The sequence below is a fragment of the Gorilla gorilla genome, chromosome 23 (genome assembly GCF_029281585.2).
Source record: "Gorilla gorilla gorilla isolate KB3781 chromosome 23, NHGRI_mGorGor1-v2.1_pri, whole genome shotgun sequence".
Taxonomy (NCBI): Eukaryota; Metazoa; Chordata; class Mammalia; order Primates; family Hominidae; genus Gorilla; species Gorilla gorilla.
The window spans coordinates 10402873-10426331 of NC_086018.1; the positions used below are offsets into that span (position 1 = coordinate 10402873).

General features: G+C 36.1%; 1 protein-coding gene across 2 annotated transcripts; it reads right to left on the bottom strand.

Moving 5' to 3' along the window:
• Positions 1 to 249: 249 nt before the first annotated feature.
• Positions 250 to 22349, bottom strand: LOC129529430 (protein FRG1-like). Of its 2 annotated transcripts, none has more exons than XM_055374338.2 (8): positions 22174 to 22349; positions 21209 to 21362; positions 19998 to 20067; positions 11237 to 11362; positions 10400 to 10457; positions 8268 to 8379; positions 5905 to 6009; positions 250 to 2717 (listed from the first exon to the last, which is right to left on the bottom strand). In XM_055374338.2, exons 4-8 carry the CDS (start codon positions 11304 to 11306, stop codon positions 2604 to 2606), a joined length of 459 nt encoding a protein of 152 aa, XP_055230313.1. In that variant the 5' UTR covers positions 11307 to 11362; positions 19998 to 20067; positions 21209 to 21362; positions 22174 to 22349; the 3' UTR covers positions 250 to 2603. The 2 variants fall into 2 exon arrangements, with proteins under 2 accessions (XP_055230313.1, XP_063560639.1); XM_063704569.1 differs by having other exon boundaries at positions 2604 to 2717; positions 21263 to 21362; positions 22174 to 22343.
• Positions 22350 to 23459: the final 1110 nt, after the last annotated feature.

Genomic DNA, 23459 nt, shown 5'->3' on the forward strand with positions numbered 1-23459 from the left:
ATGATCCATTAAGAAAGATTCCACAAGTAGCGCAGGAAGAATTGGTTTCTAGTACACTTCATGCTTCAGGACAGGAAATCCAGAAAAAAATTTTGTGGTACGTTAAATGTGTACTGTAAGTTTCATTTCCATGTGAAAAACCGTAGTTAGCTAAAAAGTACATCCATGAAGAATCCTGATTAAACTTGTTTAATCCTTGTTATACTAGCTACTAGCTAAACAATAATTTCACAACTACTCAAGAACTCTGTAAAATCATTTCCTCTGAATATTTTATTCAGAAAAAAACACAAAAAGATAAGACAGAAACAAAAATCCCAGTCATCTGCAGTATCTGTCGGCTTTCAATTTGGTTCTCTTGTTTAAATAAAGAAAAATAGTAAAATTAATCTATGTAAAACATGCCGTATATATTCAACTGCTACTAAATATAAAAAGCTTTAAAACTGTGTGTTCAGTTCTGGTTATTGTATTACCACAACACTTATATTAAAACATGTATACTTTTAAATTTGGTTTCCATAAAAAATGGATTCTAATCTTATAAAAGTTATTTCCTAATGTTCAATAAATGTTGCCTAAGGGCTTTTCAATCCAAATAGCAATTTTAATTTTTCTGGAATTTAAGGGTGCTCTAAATTTCCATTTAACAGGGTGAGAATGCTGTATTATTACAAGTGAAAAAAGCTACAGGACATTGAGCTTATTCCGTTTTAGAGTCCATATCCTGATTATATTTTATATCCTCTTCTTGATTTCTTACAACTAGATACATATTCATTTGCTCAGCTGGAAAAAATTCTTAGCATTATTTACTGACTTTAGGTATGAACTCTACCAGCTAGTTAACAGGAAATATGTAATTAAACATTGCCTTTATCAAGTAATGTAAAAAAAGGGTAAGAGTAACTTTGCAACATAGGACTTGAATGAGCAGCTGGTGATTATCAAAATCTGGCACTTAATTGATTTATACTTGTACACTGACAGCTAAACGTCTTTACCTGTTTTTCTATGTTGTAAATCTAGGACATCACTTATCTACATAGGAAGAGTAATAAATATTAATAATGTGCTATGATAAACATCCTGCACTCTTCCAAATCTTACAATAAAACTGCTTCAATTTCACTTATTTAGCTTTTATACTTAGTTTTTTAGTTGATCTATGCTTATTTTAAGGGACCTGAACTACTCTAACAGAATCCACATAATTTTTGTATTAGTCAAACTGCTTCTTTCTAACTCTGGTTCTAATAGTTATAAAAAGATAATGATAAATTTATGAAGTAGATACAGTCAAACCTGAATTTCTTAAAGTATATACTTAGAATCGGTTATAATTTTTAGATATTCTTTCTTGACAGTCTTTTCCCAAACTCATGATGTCCTCTCTAGGTAATATTGCCACACTCATAAATTATAAATAAAGACAAAAATGTGAAAACTACAGTAATTTAAGAGAATATAGGTTTTCTACATGCCATTTGTATTGGCTACTGAAAATAGTGAAAATAAGTAAATAGCTACCTGTCCAGAAGCGTTTCATGCAAAAATCCATCTTTCTGAGCCTTTTTAAGAATTTTACTGTATTCTTTACTTATTTTAAGTTTGTGGTCTTGGAAGCTCTGAAATTTCTTTCTGCAAAGAAAATGTCTTCATTGAAAAATACCTCAAACTCTGATTATACATATTTACTATTAAATTTATAAATACTGTTAATTTCTTTTTCACTTATTAAAAAAGTCTAATTGTAGGCCAGGCGCAGTGGCTCACGCCTGCAATCCCAGCACTTTGGGAGGCCAAGGCAGGCAGATCATTCGAGGTCAGGAGTTCGAGAACAGCCTGACCAACATGGTGAAACCCCGTCTCTACTAAAAATACAAAAATTGGCCGAGGGCAGTGGCTTGCACCTGTAGTCCCAGCTACTCGGAAGGCTGAGGCAGGAGAATCACATGAACCTGGGAGGCGGAGGTTGCGATGAGCCAAGATCATGGCACTGCACTCCAGTCTGGGGGACAGAGCGAGACTCCGTCTTGGGGGAGAAAAAAAAAGTCTAATTGTATTTTTTTAATAAGCTGGAGCTTTTGAACAACAAGATGAACTTTGTGACCTCTCAAGAGGAGGGCCACTCATTGACTGGGTAGCACAAGACCCCACTTCTATTAGGGCATGCTGGCTGGAGTCCCCTGTGTCCTGGCCAGAGAACAGCCTTTGACTGGCATCACGCCCATTCTATGAATGAATAGAGAGGGTGACTAACCCGACTGAGTAGCTTTGGGAGCTGGTAAGATGATTAGGAAAACCGAACCCTCAAGAAAAGAAAAGAATTTAGCTCAGTGCTCTGTCCTAGAGGCTACATCGTGTTGCCTCTTCTTGTCCATCAGTTTTTATTTTTTCAGACGGGATCTTGATCTGTCACCCAGGCTGGAATGCAGTGGTGATCAGAGCTCACTGCAGCCTTGAACTCCTGGGCTCAAACAATCCTCCTGTCTCAGCCTCCCAACTAGCTGGGCCTACAGACATGCACCACCATCCGCAGCTAATTAGGTAATTTATTTTGAAAGCACTTTGAGAAGCACTTCACTATCAAATCTGTAGGTCTAAAAGGAAAAGCATACACACACGTAATTGATTTCACATTGTTTTATATTTCCTTTGTCTTCTTCTGGAATGTCATCTTTTTTCTTGGTTTCTCTTTCAGCACAGGATCTAATCTAGATATTGGAAAAGAGAATCCAATGGGTTATATGTTTATCTTCCACCTTCCCCACTTTATGTATCACATAAGAATATTCGAGATGATTTCTTATGCAGAAGAAAAAATTAACTGAGCAACTATATTCAGAAAAAGACAGGTTCTGGCTATGCGTTTTTAATTCATATATATAATCTATATGAGTAAGTGCTATCACATGCTTCCTCCGCAGCCCTTGTGTCAGAAACACTACAGACAAAATTATTTCAGAAACATTTTACACATCAGATCCTGCTAGGCAATAAAGAAATCATTCATTTAATTTTGTCCTCCAAGTGAATACACTAGGATCAAATTATCCCTAGTAGACAAGTGTTCATTTGATCAGACTGAAAGCTTAATAGCTATTTTACATTGCACAGACTATTATCAAAGTATTAAAACTTTTAACATTACACAACTTGTTTTTAATTAATTGGAACCCACCTCTTTTACTGGCTTCTTATATTCTCCTAAGTTTGGACAGATGTTTGCTATCACATGTCATAAGTTAATTGATCTGCATTCAACAATTAGGATCGCCCACAGAACAGGCAATTGGCAATGGTAAGGACTCATGTCTCCTAAATGATCTCTGTGGCCAGAGTCCAGTTCCAGGGCTGCTTAGAAAGTGATGACAAATAACGTGTTTGTGCCAATGACATCTTTGTGACAGTTTTGATTAGAGGGGTCTCAGACCTGAAAACATTCCCTGCTAGGGCCTGTAACACAATGCTACCTTTAGTAAGAGGGATCTGTGTTCTGGTAGATAAGGCAAGGTCATAAAGGTGAAGGGCTGACAGAGATTAGGAGAGCCTGCAATTAAATGGTATGAAAAGAGTCCTAAATAATCACTCTTCAGAGCTTCCAAGTACTTGACTAACCAAAGAGACCCAGAAAACTTTGTATTTCATCTGAAAATTGCTTTAAATTGTGAAAAACATAATCTTTGTGTAAGTATCTTTGTATCTTTGTATAAGTGCAAAGCACTGCACATATACTTGTAATTGTTGCCTTCAATAACACTTTTGTGATGATATCCAGATGAAAAACAATTTACACATGATACAATAAAATATAAATAAATAAAATTAAATGTAATCACAAACCCATCTGCATTTCCTCAATGACCTGTTTCCTGAGAAGCAATGTGCTATGAAATACTGAGAGCGGCCTCTGGAGTCAGCTGGACCTGGGTACACATCCTGTCTTACCACACCTTGAAATCACTGTGATTTCCATGAACTGACTGACAAAAACCACGAGGATGTAAGGAGGGTCAGAGGCTGTCTTCCTGTCTGTAAGGCTGAGCTCACATCCACCTCACAGGAGCATTATGGAAATTCAAGACTACAACGCATGTGCTGGATGCATGCAACGAAAAAATATAACATTTCACTTCTCTAACTGTAAGAAAAACCTACATTTTAGATTGAAATTGTTTGAGCTTTAGATTTGAAATTATCTGAAATCAAGACTATTCTAAAAAGAAAATCAAACATATGACCGGAAATCTAACATGAAGCACGTACAGAGAATTGATAGATGCTTTTAAATTACACTGGTAGTAGAGAAAAATGTAACATTAATTTTTATGCTCTAATTATAAGAACGAAGGGCATTTTAGAAAAGGCATTTGCCCCCTCTCTTAGAGCCTTCCACTCTGGCCCCCACAATGCCTTACAGAGCAAACCTGGGTCAGACTGGATGCAACCTGTGATTCCCAACAGAGACAAACAAAGCAAGGTTCAGGATGCTCAGTACTGCGATGGAATGCCAAGACACAGAAAAGCCATGTGTCAAGAAGGGGGGAGTTATTCTTTAGACACATGCTGGTATATGTTTATCATTAAAGATCAGTGGCTTTTGTAAGTCTAAAAAATGAAGCCTTAAATGTTTTCATCACATTCCAGTTAACTACCTGATTAATCTAGGTTATATTAACAGTATTATTTAGAATTTCACCTTGAAATGAAGATCTCTGTATAACATTTACAATGATGTAAAACAAAGAGTAGAATTAGGGAGGCCACAGTCTACTGGTGCAATAGCTAATGCGTCTGACTATGGATGAGGGAATTTAGCCTGGAATAAGGAACTTTTATTTCCAGCTTAGTGATGCACACAAATTTTAAAAATAAAATAAAATCATGTTTTATGTGATTCATGTTTCTCCTAATGCAAAGAAGATGGGTATTATTAATAAAAATATTTTTAAAATGTAAGGGCTAAGGCCCCAGAAGTTCTGCTATGATTTTTTATGTTTCGTAGAGTGATTATCATCACAGAAGCTCAAGCATTACATAAATACAAACATGTATACCCCGACCTGGTAATTCTGCTTCTGGAAATTTATCTTCAAGTCCACCCGCACATCTACAAATTGATGCATATTCAATATTATGTACTGCAGCACTGTTTATAAGAGCAAAAGACTGGAAACAGCCTAAATTTCCATCTACAACAGACTAAATAAAGGTACATCCCTAAAATGGAATATTATGTAGCTGTTAAAAAAGAGAGAGAGAGAAAGAGAGGAAAAGCAAGAAAAAGAGAAAACTTTCTACATTCAAACTAATAGTAGAAAACTCTCCAAGATACAATTTTAAGGAAAAAAAATCAAAGTCGAGAAGACTATAGAGGAGACTGCCTTTAGTGTAAAACAGTTGAAAATTATAAATATATTCATATGTTTATAAAGAAATTTTAGGAGGCTATAAAAAAACAAAGGGAAAGAGGAAAAGGAGGTGGGAAACAGGTGAGTAAGATGCATGGCAGGCATATGTCTTCAACTTCATATGCTTTTATTTAAAAATGTTGGACCACGTGTACATGTTATCTATTTTAAAAATTAGATTTTAAAGTACAAGCAAGAAAACAAGAAAATGAATGCTTAAAAAGAGCATGTGGAACTACCAGAAAAAGATACTAATCCATGGAGATAATGGCAAGGTAGCTCCTAGATGCACTGATTTCTCTACCACATTGTATAAATAAGCCATCAACTATGGGATTTATAATTAAAAATGACTCCATTTGAAACACCACATTATAAAAAGCCATTAACAAATCTTCAAAATGACTGTAAATGATGACTTAACATTTTAAAAAGATACAGTCACATTGCATGTGTGAATGCAGTCATCTGTATAAAATGTCATCATTACCTTGATCATTTCTTTTTCTCCTGCTGTTTTACTTTTTGCTTCTATGTCCCCTGCTTCACTGCATCTAATAAAGGAGCTATTTGAGGCCGACAAAGCCATTTTCCCCTAAGTGAAACAAAATAACAAAATAGCCATGAGGATTCTTCTTGTAGAAGAAACATTAAGTGTTTACACTGAATTAATTTTTCCACCCTGATTTAAAAATCACAGAAAAGAACTTAGAGAAAAACCTGAAAAATATAATACAAGAACATATAGAAAAGGAAACCAAAATCACCTTTCATTTTACTATTCAGAGATTACCACAATAAATATTTGTAGTGTATCTTTCTAGTAGGACTATTCTAATTAGATGAGGTAGGATTGCTTCCTTTCTAAAAGACCTACTGAAGATAAAACTGATTTAGTTCTGTTTGAAAAATCAACTTTAAAGAGGAGAACATAATTATGAATGCATACTTTATTCAAATATTAGCATTTTAAGTAAAATTTATTTTCTTCACAATTAGAAAACATGAAAAGGTATATACAATGCCTTTGGTGTTTTTAATTTAAGAATCAATGTCTGAGGGACTTTCGTGTGCGAAAATAAATATTCATATACATTTTTAGTTGTTTAATGTTTGATGTATTACACTGCTTTCTATTAAACAAAACTTTAAAAACTGATTTTCTTGTGTATCTAAATCTGGGTTATAAATTTGGTTAGCTTAACTCCCGTAACAAATATAACGTTTATTTATAACTTGTATTTGGTTGATTCTTTTGGAAAACTTGGAATAGCATAACATTTAGACAAAATATTTATAAATACAATGATTACAAAATATGTTAACTTTATATCACATCCAGTTAAAAACGTGCTGATAACATCGATTTAATTTCTTAGTCAAGTCACAAGGGCTGGGTGGTCTCTCATCTGGATGGCTCCAGGTAAGCCCTGGAATATGGTGGTGTGGTCCAAGGCGATTTAAACCTGTGTCACAGATTATTCAGCTGAGTCCTTTTTGCAAGAGAATTTTAAGACCCTCTTTCATTTAAATTTAAATTTTTGAAACTTAGTGTCCTTCCTAAAAATAAAATGAAATGAACTTTCCTAAAGTGTTGTATTATTAGTACTATCTAAGTCATCATCCTGGCCTTATGAAATATTGGCATTTTCTACTGGTGTAACTTTTATTAGAAGCATCTCATCGTAACTAGTAGGATCATCTCAAAGGGGTTGCAACACATTAGCAGGTAGTGAAATCAATGTAGTGTTTCCTGAATGGTATTGGGTGGCTGGGTGGGGGGGGGGGGGGAAGGAAAACACACAGACACACAGAGGAATGGTAAAAGAGAATAAGAAATGTCAAAGTGCATAACACATGGATAAGTAAGTATTGTTAAGTACAACTCTTGCTTCAGTTATACATATGTGTGTGCTGGGCTGCAATGTAAAAATGCATTTCTCAATGGATTGGGTCAAAATACTTTTCAAGTCACTGACTTAAGATTTTATCCTAGGGGATGAGGAAATTAGTCTAAGTGATTACCTCTTTCTGGTGGGATGTTTGTTTAATCTGTCATCTTAGAAAACACTGCTGAGTTCCTATTTTCAGTTCATTATTGTGTACTACCAAAGCTGCTACTCAAAGGCTGAGCTTGTCTTCTATTTGCTTGTTCTGCGTGGTGCCCACTGGTCCTTACTGTTTTTGATATAGTTATCTACTTTTTAAAGACAGTTTAGCACTCACATATTTTTGTTCAATCTTTATTTCTCACGCAGAAAAAGGAAATTATGCATTCTGTATCAACAAAGATTTAACAAAACATCCATATACTATAACTACTTACTAAAATTAAGAATTAGTATACTATCTTTTTTCTTATATTAAATCTTTTCATACACTATTTTAAGCTTATGAACTGAAAGTCTTTTAGAGATAATTTACTTCAATGAACTATTATTATTTATATTTTATATGCAAATTGTCACAACTTGGTCTTAGCTAGCTCCACTGTTCGCTTACAGTCTGTAATGTTTCTGAAAGCATCCATGATTTCTGCTGCAAAGAAGATACTTAGGAACTATTCTGTTTTCCTACTCTGTGACCTAAAATTGACTGGTTCTTCAATGGAAATGAGATCCATATCTAGGCACTAAGGGTATACAGAAATAATTGTGGGCAAAAGTACTAATGCTATTTTTGTTGCACTATATTTTGAGGCCTCTTTAAGGCTCTATGTTCTTACCGATTTATTCCTATTTAATGTATTATACTATTGCATCCTACTTTTTCTTTTTAAATATGTTATGATTGACTGTTACAGACTTTCTGTTAAATTGACAGGGAGTTTTTATAAACAATAACAGCACTTACATTTTTAAGGACTGGTTCCCATTGTTCTCTTGGTCCAATTGCATCTGAACGCCCAACAAGTTCACCTGAATTTATACCAAAATATTTTCCATAGCCAGATTTCAGGGTGATTCTGTACATTAATAAGATAGATAAAAGTTAAAAACTGAGAGAAAATTAATTATAGGGCATCAAAACAGGACATGTGTATGTGTGTGGGTGTGTACATATCTAAAATTTCAGACTGGACATATTCCAAGTGTTCAAAAGATGCATGTGGCTGAGTGGTGACTCACTCCTGTAATCTCTGTGCTTTGGGAAGGCAATGGGAGAATTGCTTGAGGCAAGAAGTTCAAGATCAGCCTGGACAACATAGTGAGACCCCATCTCTACAAAAAATTTAAAAAATTAGCTGGGCATGGTAGTGTGCACATGTAATACCAGCTACTTGGGAGGCTGATGCAGGAGGAGTGCTTGAGCTCAGAAATTTGAGGTTATAGTGAGCTATGATCACACCACTGCCCTCCAGCCTGGGTGACACAGTGAGACTATGTGCCTTCAAAAAAAAAAAAAAAAGCTACATGTGACTGGTTGTTGCCATATTGGACACTACAGATTTAAATTTAGTTTTATATTTTGCTTTTTTAATATAAACATTGTACCTTATATATTACATAACAAATATTTTCAAAATTCATCATTCTTCAATTATACCTCTTTAGTTATAAACTTCAATAATAAATTACTAAAATTATGTCATCAAACTGTTTTCCAGAAAATGCTGCTTCCATTTACATTCTTACCTCAAATTAACAGAGTATGTTTTGTATCATGGATTTTTTTTTAAACATTATGACTCTAAAAAAATACTCAAAAACCTGATATGAAAAAAACAGTATCTTATTAATTTGCATTTTCGTAGTTAACTAGAATAACAATTGTTTTTCTTTTCCTTTCCTTTTTACTTTTTAGATTATCTGGTAATGTCCCTTGTCCATTTTTCTATTCAGATCTGATTGTTCACAATTTTTCTACTGGGGTCTTCAGTGCTATGAATTCTATACAAAATACATTTGAACAGTAAGAACTCACTGCCTATTAAGATTGTTGCAAATATTTTCCTCATTTGTCAGTTGATTTTCTTTATAATCCTTTTCTGTTTATAATTGTAAAGCTGTTTAAAACTATTGATTTTTTTCTTCGTCTGCTTTTATTCTTTGTCTTTCACCCTACTTATCAGTCTTTCAAAGAAAGAATAGAAATAATCATCTTAACGTGATTTTTTAAAATTATGATTTCTTTTACCTTACCAAGAATCTCCTCGGATGCCAGAATTGACTTTTACTCCTTTATACGTTAATGATTGTATAACAGAAATCATTCACACTGAAGATCTTCATTTTATACCTAAAAGTGCCTTGTCAAGAAATTTCTGCATGTTTTAAAAGATAAATATTTTTGTACACAGAGTTCAAGGGGAAATGCACTTTAAAAATCCCAAGAATGGATGTTCTTTGTGTGGTATGAGAGGTTGATTTGTATCTCAAAAGCAAAAATGTAATAAAGGAAGACAAAACAAACAAACAAAAAAAAAAAAACAGAAATCATTATCATGTTGATGTAACCAATTACTAAAATATGTAAATTCACTTTCAGTATCTTTTACCCAAAGAATCATTCTATACTTCTGCACAAGGTGAGAATAAAAAAGGTTAATTTATAAAATGACTGTAACAATAGTGAGTAAAAATATTCTTTTGGTCATTATGATACTGTAACATTCTCTGCTGGTTTCAACAATATTCCTTTTTTTAGTCTTCCTGTTTGTCTTTAGACTTCCAAACAGTGAGTTTAAATATCATACCAACAGTGAACCAGGTTTTGTACTATTTGATATATTTTTTAATCTATCTTATTTGGTGTGTGAAATTATTAATCTTCATTTTTTAACTTACATATCTTTTTTCCAGCCTAGCATTATATATTGATAGGAAATCCACTAAAAGTAGATCACAAAATCTACTTCTCAAAAAAGCTATTTCATTTTTTATATCAAAATTACCATGGGCTTAAGACAGATACTAAAATTTTTAATGAATACAATTAAATTTTTAAAATCACTGGTTACTAATTATATTACAACATAAGCTCACCTGGAATCAGATAATTTGACAGCCGTAAACTGCTCTGGAGGACTAGGGCCCTCATCAACTATTGGAGAAAAAACACTTGAAAATAAATTTGACATTTGCTATAAATATAAAGACATTATTTTGCTTTAAAAATGTGGCTATTTTCTTCTGCAATTAAATGTAAGAATATTCAGATATACTGATGTCACTGTAATACTGTATCTTTGGAATCAAGATCTATTTTACCTTCCTTTAACTACAGTGCTAATTTTATACACTGAGTAAGACAGGGTGATATAATGTTTATTTAATAACTTTTGAGATAGCTTCTCTTTATGTTTTAAAATACAGTCATAAATAAGCACTTATTTAAAAAAGCTAAATGCTTTCATTTATTCAATGGATGGCCTTGCTGACCAAATGATACTGCTTTTTATCTTCTAATTACTTCGTATCTCATTAGTGCTTCCTCTAATGGGCTAAAGAAAATGAGGAAACTTCAAATTGTTAAATGAACCCAGGTTAGTTTTGGTAATAGGTCTGAATATAAAAGTAATTCAAACATGTTTGACTCAAATAGGTTTTCTTTTTTCCTTCCACTTACTATTTTAATTATTCATATTCTTTCGATTTCCAAAGATACTCTTCTGGAACTACACGGAATGTTTTCAAATGCTTATATTAGAAACAGGGACTTGCCAATGGCTGGTAAATATTAAGGAATTAAAAAAATGGAAGAGTCAAATTCAATGGTTCCATTCCTTTGGAAAATGTTTGAGACTAGTTAGAGTTTGGCCTAAGTCAATGAATGTCCTAAAATCTACACTTGTGGCAGGATCTTCCCTTTCAGACACAAACCTTCTTTGTGTGGAGCTCCCAGGGTAAAAAGTCCATTGTCGAGTGCATGTATATAGGTTCCCTCATCCATTTCAATGGCTATGGTTCCTGAAATTTCACCAAAGTTTGTTACTGTCCACCAGATTCCTAAAAAATAAAATTGATATTTCTACTTTATATTTTAGTTTTGACACAGAGTTCTTTTTTATTATAACTTAGTTTTAAAAACTTTTTATTTTGCAGTCATAAGAAATAATACGAAGATCTGACATATCCTTTACTCTCTTTGTCTCAATGATGACATCTTGCGTAAGTATCATACATTGTTAGAATCAAGAAACTGACACTGATATAATCCATGAAGCTTATTCAGATTTCACCAGTTTTACATGTACTTGTTTGCATGTATGTGCACAGATTCATGCGACTACCAGCACAGTCAGGATTAGGTTTTTAAAATACAAAATAGCAACATACAGCCAGGCATGGTGGTGCATGCCTGTAAACCCAGCTACTCGGGGAGCTGGGAAAGAGGATCACTTGAGCCCAGGAGTTCAAGGTTATAGTGAGCTATGATCACGCCACTGCACTCTAGCCTGAGTGACAGAGCAAGGTCCTGTCTCAAAAAAAGACCAAAACAAAACAAAAGGCAACATGTGAAGGTACAAAGTGATATATGGAGAACGGTCTCTCTCATGATAGACCCCAGCCATCTATTCATGCCTGCTTTCCAGAGGCAATGTCTATCATAATGCTGACCTCGTGATCCACCCGCCTCTGCCTCCCAAAGTGCTAGGATTACAGGTGTGAGCCACTGCGCCTGGCCAGTAATCTTAACTACGATTTTAGATTGAAAGTAAAATGAGCAGAATCTATGTCTATGTATACTAATTTCCAATTTGCCAATAGAAATGTTAGATTCTAGCAAAAATTATTTTAGCAGTTGTCATAAAAGTTTATATCTTAACGTTAAAAAATATCCTCAAACCTCCTCCTAAATTGTACTTTAACTAGAGTAGAAATGAGTCAATCATTAACTGGATATGACATATTAAGGAATACTTGTTAATTTTACAAGGTCTGATAATGACATAGTATAACGTATAAAAGTAAAGAACAAAACAGATGATGAGAGAAAGACATACCACGTTAAGAAATGTACATTTATGTGCTTATGGGTAAAATGATGTAATATCTGTGATTTTACTTAAAATTTTCTAGGAAAAATTGTGTGTGGGAGTGTTTATGAAATGAAACGAGATTGGCAAAATATTGATAATTAATGTTGGGGCCTGGGCACATGGGGGACTCATTATATTCTTCTATGTATGGATTAGTTTGGATATTTCCATAATAAAAAGGTTTTAAAGATTCAGTTAATTCCACTGCACAAAATTTTCTATTCAACTAAACATTTCATGCTTTTCATAATCAATTTTAAAATATATAAAACTTTAGCTAAAATGAAGTTGGACCCTTATCTAACACCAAATACAAAAAGTAACTTAACATAGACCAAAGACCTAAATGTAAGAGCTAAAGTTAGAAAACTTTTAGAAGAAAATGGGAAAAGCTTCACGACAATGAATTTGGCAATGATTTCTTATATAGAACATCAAAGGCACAGGCAACAAAAGAAAACACAGACAAACTGGACTTCATCAGAATTAAAAACTTTTGTGCATCAAGAACCACTGTCAACAGAGTAAAAGGTAACTCAGAGAATGGAGACAATATTTGTAAACTACATACATTATAAGGAATTAATATCCAGACTATATAGAGAACTCCAGAAAGACAAATACCACAATTCAAAACTGGGCAAAGGATATACACGGACATTCCTCCAAAGATGATATACAAATGGTCAATAAGCACTCAAAAAGATGCTCAACATCAATAGTCACTAGGGAAATATAAATCAAAACCATAATGCAATGCCACTTCACACCCATTAGAATGCTATTATCAAAACAAACAAAAAACAGAAACCAAGAAAACCAGAAAAACAAATGTTGGGCAGGATGTGGAGAAACTGAAACCCTCTGCAATGCTGGTGGGAAGGTAAAATGGTGCATGTATTTAAATGCCACTGAAGTGTACACGTAAAAATAGAAAAATTGGCTAATTCTATATTCTGTATATTTTACCTCCACACACACACAAAACCAATGCAGAAAAAGAAAATTAATCAAAATTAAAATTTCAGCTAAAGACGATTAGAAAGCAATAAAACTAATGACAATTTAGGTAATTGAGTTATAGCTACAATTGTTTTCAGTAAAGGAAATAATGCTTTATTCAGAATCATTATGAACAGTGTTATGATTAGCAAGTCTTTCTTATAAACGTAATAGTTAATAATTTTAAATTAGTTTTATTTTGTATGTTCTATGCCTCGTTCACCAAGTACACTTAATATTAAATAAAATCATTTAAATATAATATCTCATTAATGTTTTGCAAATGAAGAAGAAATTTCTGGCAGAGAAGCTCCTCAAAATTTTCACCCTCTGTCCAAGTAGGAAAATGATACAATAACATTACTTATAATATTGTCAACTGAAAAAGAAATTACTTTGAGCAGATGCCAGTATTTCTTCTCAATGAGATTTCAAAGAATAAGAAAGCTAAACACAGTATCATCAAGAATTAAATGTGAGCATTCTGCCTACTTTCTGCAAGTGGCCTACATTCAACCTTTGGAGGTATGCTTATATGTTTAGCAACTAAAGTAACATAATACTTAACGGTGCCACTTGGGGGTTTTAGCTGTGAAAAAGCAGTGGATCCTAAGAACAGTGGGCACTGAAGTTGCCTGTCTCTACGTCAGGTTACAGCTCAAGCTGTGTATATGCTGCAGACGCCCAAGCTGAATTTAAGAGAATCCGCTCTAAAACATTACTTGCTATTTAGACACATGCTTAAAGTTGTTTCCTTTTAAACCTTAGGCAGATGGTGAAATATTCCCGCTGTGTTGTCTCACAATGCATAACAAAGCTTTTCACATATTTTCACATAGTTGAGAATGTTTCCATATGTCTGGCATGCCTGTAATCCAGCACTTTGAGAGGTGGAAGCAGAAGAATCACTTAAGCCCAGGAGTTCAAAATCAGCCTAGGCAACAAAAGGAGACCCCCATCTCTACAAAAAAATTAAGAAATTAGCTGGGTATGGTGGTACAAGCCTGTGGTCTCAGCTACTCGGGAGTCTGAGGTGAGAGGATTGCCTGAGCCTACAAGGTCTAGGGTGCACTGAGCCATGATCATGTCACTGCACTCCAGCCTGAGCAACAAAGCAAGAGCCTGTCTCAAAAAAAAAAAAAAAATGGCCTGATGCACCAGTGTCATGGCTGATAAGATACTCCCAGGGCACCCTCATTCTAGCATCAAGGCTGTGAGACAGCTCACCTCAGCTTCTGACTAACCCAGTGCTTCTGTGCTAAGGGCCCCCTTAAATCTCTACCTTCATTATGTGCTTGGCACAAAGGAATGATATATCTTAGATTTGGAAATGGAATTTTTTTCCCAAATCTTACTGTAGTCTAAGTACCCTTCACAGACCTTCTATTAACCCATAGCTTACTTAGCTTTAGTTCCTGGGTAAATCAAATCTGTGTTTTGCAAACTACGATGTTGTAAGTCAATTGTTTCTAAATCTAGCAGAGCTCAGTGAAACTATTTGCTTACAGACATGCTCATTTTTATTAATGTCACACATGGTATTCTCCATGTGAAAGACAGAATTTCTTTCATCCTATTTACCAATCCCTTCAGATCCTTGTGAGGAACCAACAGAACAGCTTTAAAAAATTAAAAGGTTTTTTTCTTTCCCTTCACAAATAGGCACATGCTTATTTTTATGGCGAGTTTAGAAAATCCACAATGCAAAAGAAGGTGGAAGGACAAAGAGAAAAAGACGCAGAAGGACTTCCTCTTCCAGCCAAGATGGACTTGCCCTCCCATCATGACCAATGAGAAAACTGAAACTGATAGAATATTTGAGAGAACTGTTTTTGGGGATTGGAACACTGGCAGAACAGGACTGTGATATTTGAGAACAGGAAAACACAGGAGGCAAATCTAACACACACTTCTGTTTTCTGCCCAATGGCAGTTTCTTGACCACGCAGAGAGAGGTAGAGACCTCCAAAAATGAGGCAATGTCACTGTCACGAAGCTGAGAGTCTTGCAGTGCTAACATGTTTGGAGTTTATAGAATAAGGTACTGGAGAAGAGGGAACAACATACAGGTGAGGCCTCAAAAGAGTATGCAAAAGTTCTCTGCAGGTCTGGGGCCAAGGGCTGGGGGGAGTGCATACAGTAGGCAGGCTCCACAAGGCCCATACAGAGTGGCTGGCACTTCTGAGGGCTGACTGGAGATGCCAGAGATCACACAAATTTGGGACATAGCAGAGTGGAGAGAACTCACCAAATATACCTAGAACATGTGGCTGAGGCCCATGAGGATGAAACTTTCCTAGAGTAAGAGTCACTGTCTAAGTCTACAGGCAAAAACCTAATAAATAAGCACAAACTAACAAAGGCCCAGGCTTAACAGGAGCAAAAGGGTGGTCAAATAATTTAACTAGGCATCAAGACATTTAACAGAAATAAAGGTTAAAATGTTACGAAAATGAAAGACTGAATTTATAAGGAAGACTTAACAATCCTAAATGTGTACACATGACAGCTTCAAAATACTTTAAGCAAAAACTGCTCAAGTAGACAGATCTAGAATTACAGCTGGAGATTTTAACATAACTCTCAATACATTGCAGGATGAGTGAAAAATCAGTAAGGACCCAGAAGATGTGCATAGTCACAAGCTCCACCAGTTGATATAACTGACATCTAAAAAACACTGAACTAACGGGCACCACAGCTCATGCCCGTAATCCCAGCACTTTGGGAGGCCGAGGCGGGCGAATCCCCTGAGGTCAGGAGTTTGAGACCAGCTTGGCCAACGTGGTGAAATCCTGCCTCTATTAAAAATATTAAAAAAATTAGCCAGGCATTGTGGCAGGTGCCTGTAATTCCAGTTCCTCCGGAGACTGAGCCAGGAGAATCACTTGAACCTGGGAGGCGGAGGCTGCAGTGAGCCAAGATCATGCCACTGCACTCCGGCCTGCTGGGCAACAGAGCGAGACTTCATCTCAAAAAAAAAAAAAAAAAAACAAAAAACAAATAAACCCTGAACCAACATCTGCAGAATACACATCCTTTTCTAGTGTACATGGAAATTCACTAAGAAAGTATGTTCTCCAACTATATTATAAGTGAATTAGAAATCAGCAACAATATCATACCTATAATATCTCTATGTAGTAGAAATTAAAAACAGTACACTTTTAAATAACTCAAGTGTCCATGAAAAGAAAAATCACAAGGAAAACTAGATGATATTTTGAATGGAATGAAAATGAAAACAAAATGTGTTGACTATAACTAAAACTAACATGGAATGAGGAGATCTAACTCCCTTCTTAAGAAGCAATAAAACAAGAGCAAAGTAAACTGAAAATAAGTTAAAGGGAGGAAAAGAAAAGACTAAAAATAAATGAAATAAAACATGAAAAAAAGAGAAAATAAGTAATGTTGAAACAAACTTGTCCAACCTGAGGGCTGCATGTGGCCCAAGCCAGCTTTGAATGCATCCCAACACAAATTCATAAACTTTCTTGACACATTATGAGATTTTTTGCTTTTTTTTTTTTTTTTTGGCTCATCAGCTTATCGTTAGTGTATTCTATTTGTGGCCCAAGACAATTCTCCTTCCATTGTGGCCCAAGGAAGCTAAAAGATTGAATACCCCCATACTAAAAGATCATTAATGATCTAAAATAAATGATTTTATAAAGAAATGATAAACCTCCAGCTAGACTGACTGATCCAGGAAAAAATGGAAAAAAAAATTACCAATATGAAGAGACTGCAATACAGATTAGATTCTACAGACATTAAAATGATATTAAAGGAATATTCTGAACAATTTTATGCCAATAAATCCAACAACTTGGATGAAATGAAATTTTCCTAAAAGACACAAATTACCAAAACTGACAACAGAAAAATCTGAAAATATCTCTTAAAAAATCTTAATTTTCCCACAAAAAACTAAAACCAAACCAAACAAAACCCTCTAGGTTCAGATGACTTCACTGGTAAATCCTATCAAACATGTAAAGAAGAAATCATACCGATCTTACACAGCTATTTCCAAAAACAGGGAAGGAGACAGCACTTCCCATCTAATTTTATGACACCCAATATCACCTTGACACCAAAATCAAATAAAGCCATTACAAGAAAAGGATACAAAAGTCCAATATCTCCCATCAACACCAATATAGAAATCTTGTAAAGAAGAAAAACGAACACCTAGAAGTCAAATCTAGCAATATCCCAAAATATAACGCACCACAACCAAGTGGGGTTTATCTCAGGGATGTAAAGTTAGTTTAAAAGTTGAAAATGAAACCAATGTTATTCAATGGCAGAATGAAGAAATTTATATAATCATCTCAACAGATACAGAAAGAGGCACTGGACAGCATTAAACATCGTTATGATAAAAACTCCCAAGAAACAAAGTTTAAAAGGAATGTCCTCATTTTGATAAAGGTTTTCTCTGCAGATCCTACAGACATCATACCATATGGTGGACTACTAAAAGTTTTCTGCCTAAGCTGGGAAACAATGCAATTATGCCCATTCTCGTGACTTCTGTTCAACACTATGGAAGTCCTGAACAGTATAATAAACCAATAAAAAGCAAGACAAGACATAAGGATTAGGAAGAAAGAAGTAAAACGATAGTCACAGGAAATATAATTGCAAATTTCTTAGTTTTCTATATAAACAAATCATTAGAAGTAAGAAGTGAAACAGACTTATCAGACTACAAAGTCACTATACAAAAATCAATTGTATATCTATATATACTGACAGCAAACAACTGGAAAATCAAATTCAAAAGTTCTACTGACAGTAGTGTAAAATTATAAAATACTTAAGAATAAATTTTTAAACAGGCATGCAAGACTGCTACATTGAAAATTATGAAATATTGAGGCCCAATATTAAGATGTTGATTCTCCCCTAAATTATCTGGACTCAATACTATTCTCCGAGAAAATCCAACAGGCTTCACTGTAGAAATTAATAAACTAATAGTTAGTAAGTACAAAGTTGGTGGACACACACTACCTTATCTCAAGACTTCATGAAATTATAGCAATCAAGAGAAATATACCAAAAGAAAAACAGAAAATCAATAGAACAGAGTCCAGAAATAGACCAATACATAGAAAGTTAATTGATTTTTTATGAAGATACGAAACTGGATTAATGGAAAAAGGAAACACCAGTGGTGCTGGCACAAATGGCTATCAAGGTATTAAAAAAAAAAAAAAGTAAATCTTGAAACCAAACTCACACCATGCCAAAAATTAATTTGAGATTAATGACAGATTTAATGTAAAAACTAAAACTATGATGCCTCTAAAAGACAATGTAGAATATTTTCCTGACTTTGGGGTAAGCAAAGATCTCTTAGATCAAAGAGATAAGGCCATAACCATAAAAGAAAAAAATAAACTAAGATTTATAAAAATTAAAAGCTTCTGACCATCCTGGCTAACATGGTGAAACCCTGTCACTACTAAAAACACAAAAAATTAGCTGGGCGTTGTGGCAGGTGCCTGTAGTCCCAGCCACTTGGGAGGCTGAGGCAGGAGAATGTCATGAACCTGGGAGGTGGAGCTTGCAGTGAACCGAGATTGTGCCACTGCCCTCCAGCCTGGGCGACAGAGCGAGACTCCATCTCAAAAAAAAAAAAAAAAAAAAAAAGGTGTCCATCCGAAAACCACCATTAAGAAACTCAGACTGGGAAAAACTCAGACTGGGAGAAAAGACTGATAACACCATCAACTCTTGGCAAGGATGTAACTGGAGAACTAATTCATTCTTGGTGGGAGGGTAAAATATCACAACCACTTTAGAAAATTTTTGGCAGTTTCTTATATAGTTAAACATTCACCTATCCTTTGACACAGCAATTCCACATCTACGTATCTACCCTAGATATTTACCCTAATTTTAGAATTGTTGATTTGCCATTTCAAAAACAATGATTCTTCCAGAATATTAGCTTTATACCATTCCATATTTTATATATTTTTTAAGCTACCATAATTTATGAAGATTCAAAATACAACTTACCAAGTTTTAAAAGAGAAAAAAAAAAAGTATGGAAACAGCCAAACAGAAAACAGGCTGGTTAAGTGTGTTTGGGTCAATTTATTTCCAGTATCATTTACAGGCTACCCTGATATTGTATTTAAAATTTTCATTCATTTCAGAGTTCACAAAATAATGATTTTTCCTGTGAAGATACTTCGTTTAAGAGACAACTGATTTCTACAACTAAAATGTATACATGTTCAAAGAAAATAACTTGTAAAATATATTTGGTTGAATAACATTTACATTAAGCCTTTAAAATTATGTATCAGAATCTCCAGCTATTAAGCAGTCTAATGGTGCCTACTAAGTCAGAGAGTTGTAATTCTTCTCTCCTGTGCTGTGTTCTGATAATGAAGTAAAGGCATCAGTAGCATCTACTGTGCTAAAGAATAAATGGAATTTACAACTGTAGGTAATATTTAAGCACTTTAAGACAAATATGAATACATCATAAATTTCTAACTAGGAAAATGTTTTCAATGAGATCTCAAGAAATGTTAACTTTTTTCAGAATAAAGCTCTGAAAACTGACTCACCAACATATCAAGCTGGGTTTCTTTATCTTCTTCTCTTTTTCTCTTCTTATCTTTGCTCTTTTTCTTCTTACTACAGGACATAATTTATATAGATGAGTTTAGGTATATTGATTTGTGTGATAAATAAATATCATAAGATTGAAACTTGGAAGTCTTTTAAGCTGTTTCATTTATAAATTATTGATTTAGGAAGACTTACATTGCTATGCTCTCTTAAATACAGTGCTGAGAATTTGCTTCAGGCTTTGTACATATTATGTTAAAGTTCAAAGCAGATTGTAGAGCCACACTTCCAGATTTTAAATCCTGATTCTGTCACTTCTTAGCTCTGCAATTTTTGGAAAAGGTACTGAATCTCTCTGTGAGTCAGTTTCCCCACTTAAAAAGTTAGGATAATAACTTAACTCTTAAGGCTATTGTGAGGATTAAGACATAATATGTATCTTCACACATTGCTGGTGGAAATGTAAAATGGTGCAGCATCTACAGGAAACAGTTTGGCATTCCTCAAAAAGTTAAAGAGTTACCATATGACCCAGCAATTTTACTCCTAAGTATGTATACCCAAGGGAAATGAAAACATACACCCACAAAAATACTTACATAAGACTATTCACACTAGCATTAGTCACAATAGTCAAAAAGGGGAAACAACCTAAATGTTCATCAACTGATGAATGGATGAACAAAATGTTACATCCATACAATGGACTACTACGCAGCCATAAAAAGGAAAATGTGCTACAACAATGATGGACCTCAAGAATGTTATAAGTGAAAGAAGCCAGACACAAAAGGCCACATGTTGCATGATTTCTTAGGAAATATTCAGAATAGGCAATTTCACATAGATAGCAGACTAGTGGTTGCCAAGGACTAGGAGAGGGGGAGCATGGGATGTGACTGCTTTAATGGGTAGGAAGAGATTTCCTTCTGAGATGATGAAAACACTGAGAAACTAGACAGTGGTGAACCTCTTGAATATATACTAAAAACCACTGTACAAAAGGGTGAATTTTATAATTATGAATTACATCGTAATAAAAAAATAAAAAACCAAGAGCGATTTGAAAAAAGTTAATGTGCAAAGTGCCTACAACTATTTCTTGGCACACTGAAAGTGCTATACAAGCATTAATTATGATTATTACGATAATCTTAAGACACTCTTGTCTGCATTATCATCATAAAGTTTTCAGAAGATAACTCACCACTTCTCACAGGAAATTCACAGAGTAAAAATCTCACATTCATTCAGGATATACCTGCCACTTATTCTGGCATCTTCATGAGCCCAGACTCCTCGAGAGGGTTCTCAAGGGCAGTGGCTTCAGCTCACTCCTTGATACTTTCTTTCCATCTCGCCTAAAAATATCAAAACCTCTGTTTATCACGGAGACCAGGAGGAAATGCTCAATATTTGTATGTACAGTCAACCTCGGGCAAATCTGCCAGTTAAAAAAGAAGCGGGGATATGAGTGCACAGGTATTTTTCTCCTAAAGAGCTAATAAATTACCACTATGACCTCCTCCTCACATTTGGTTCAATTTATTTACTGCATATATGTTCTCTCATTTAATCCTCACAGTATTCTAAAGGTATAAAAAACGGTCTGAAAGTATAAATGTGTAAACGGAGGTTCAAAGATATTTGATCTCTTAATGAGTAAATAGAAGTTCAGACATATTAACCAATTTGCCACAAATTACAAAATTAGTAAATGACAGAGTGCAGGTTCCAGCCCACATCCCTATCAAAGCCCATATACACCTCAACCACTGTGTGATTCATCCTGGTTTCACTCTACATATTAGCTTAGAAAAAATTAATCAATAACTTTTCCAGGAAGAGACGATGGAGAAAAGAATAATCCCTAATAAAGGAAGTTATCATCATGAACTACAAGATTAGACTAACGCAGACCCACCAGGCAGAGGCCTGGAGAGATGCCTCAGGGGACCCAAACTCGTGGATACGGGGCCACGGGTCACCCGACCCTCTCTGCACAGGCGCCAGGAACCGCGGTCCGGCCTCCATCCAGCCCGGACAGGGGCCAGGGCGAAGCCTGGGATGCCACAAAGCCAGCTCTCCGCGCCACGACTTCCACCGGATTCGCGGGGGTGGAGTGCGTCCGAAAAGAACTGAGGAGGCTCCCGCCACAGCTGCAGGACCCACCTCTTCGCCTTGGTTCCCTTGAACACGAGCTTGGTAAACTTCACATAAGAGTACTCGACTCGCAGAAGTTGGCTCCGGGAGACTTCTGCGCGGAGAGGCTGAAGCTGGCTCAGGACGAGTATGTGACCCGGAGCAGCACCAGGGCGGGGAGGAACAGAAGTGGAGGCAAAGTAAACACTCCCTGACAGCGTACGTCTGTCCAGAACCCGCCTTCGTCTTGACCCAAACGCTGAATGGCTGAGATTTCCACTTCCGAGTTTCTGCTGGGGAGCTACGGCGGCCGCAGAGGGCCGAAAGGTGCCGCACACAGCTGCTCTCTGGCTCCCTCTCGAGGAGCCCCTGAGGATTCGCACCTCCCTGAGGGGAGTAAAGCCCGCCCGAGGCGCCGGTGCTGGCGGTGGCGGGGCTGCCAGGCGCGCTGTGAAACGGCCTCCCGCTAGAGCTGCGGGCTGGCGACGGTCCCCGCGGGGGCGGGAAGCGGCTTAGGCTGCCCTCGTTGGCCTGCGGCGGCGCGGCTGGAAGCGCGGGCCACTCTTGCGCGGGTCACTCGGGGCTGTGCCTCGTGAGACTGTGTGTGTAGGAAACAAGCAGGAAATACCCTAAAATAGAATGAAGCACCATGTTGAGGGCCGCGGATGTCGTGAGTGCTGTGGGAATGTGGGCTGAGGTGGAGAGTTATGGTGGCGCGTGTTACAGGCTCAGGGGTCAGAAAGAAGGCTAATCGTGGAGGCGGCATCTGTGGAGGGTCTTGAACGCTGGGCAGGCTTTTGCCCGATAGAGATGGAGGAAGCTAGTCCTGTCTGATGGAGGAAACAGGGCGGAGGTGTGGAGGGAGCCATGCAGCGCTGGTGTGAGGAACCGTGAGCAGGTCAGGCCTGTAAAGCAGAGTGATGGGAACCAGGATAGAGAAGGCAAGTCGGAGTCCTGTTTTCGCTGGAGAATTTGAATGAAATCAGTAAACAGGTGAGAGGGATCCATCGCAAGAGCATGGGATGAAACGAGGAGTAGTCCACGGTGATTCCTCTGCAGCGGTGGGTATTATTCATTGCGTATGTGACACCAAAACGGTGGGTATTGTTGATAGCGTATGTGACACCAAAACCACCCCACTCCACTCAAGCTGTGGCTCTTTCCCTAAAGCAGAAAACAGAGACCAGTTGGGTTCCAAGCATCCACGAAGATTTTATTAAATTCGTGATCCCTGGTGGTACCATGGAGTCAGGATTGGCTCATCTCAAACCTGACTCAGAAACAAAACCATCTCAATGTGCAGAGATGAGTGGCCT

Bases quoted from the DNA above. Each gene is read 5' to 3' on its own strand.
- LOC129529430 (XM_055374338.2), bottom strand. From the start codon at position 11,306: ATGGATGAGGGAACCTATATACATGCACTCGACAATGGACTTTTTACC. The intron at 10,458-11,236 runs GTTTGTGTCTGA...TTTCTCCAATAG, and splicing joins GGGAGCTCCACACAAAGAAG to TTGATGAGGGCCCTAGTCCT. The intron at 8,380-10,399 runs GTGAGCTTATGT...ATTAATGTACAG, and splicing joins GTCAAATTATCTGATTCCAG to AATCACCCTGAAATCTGGCT.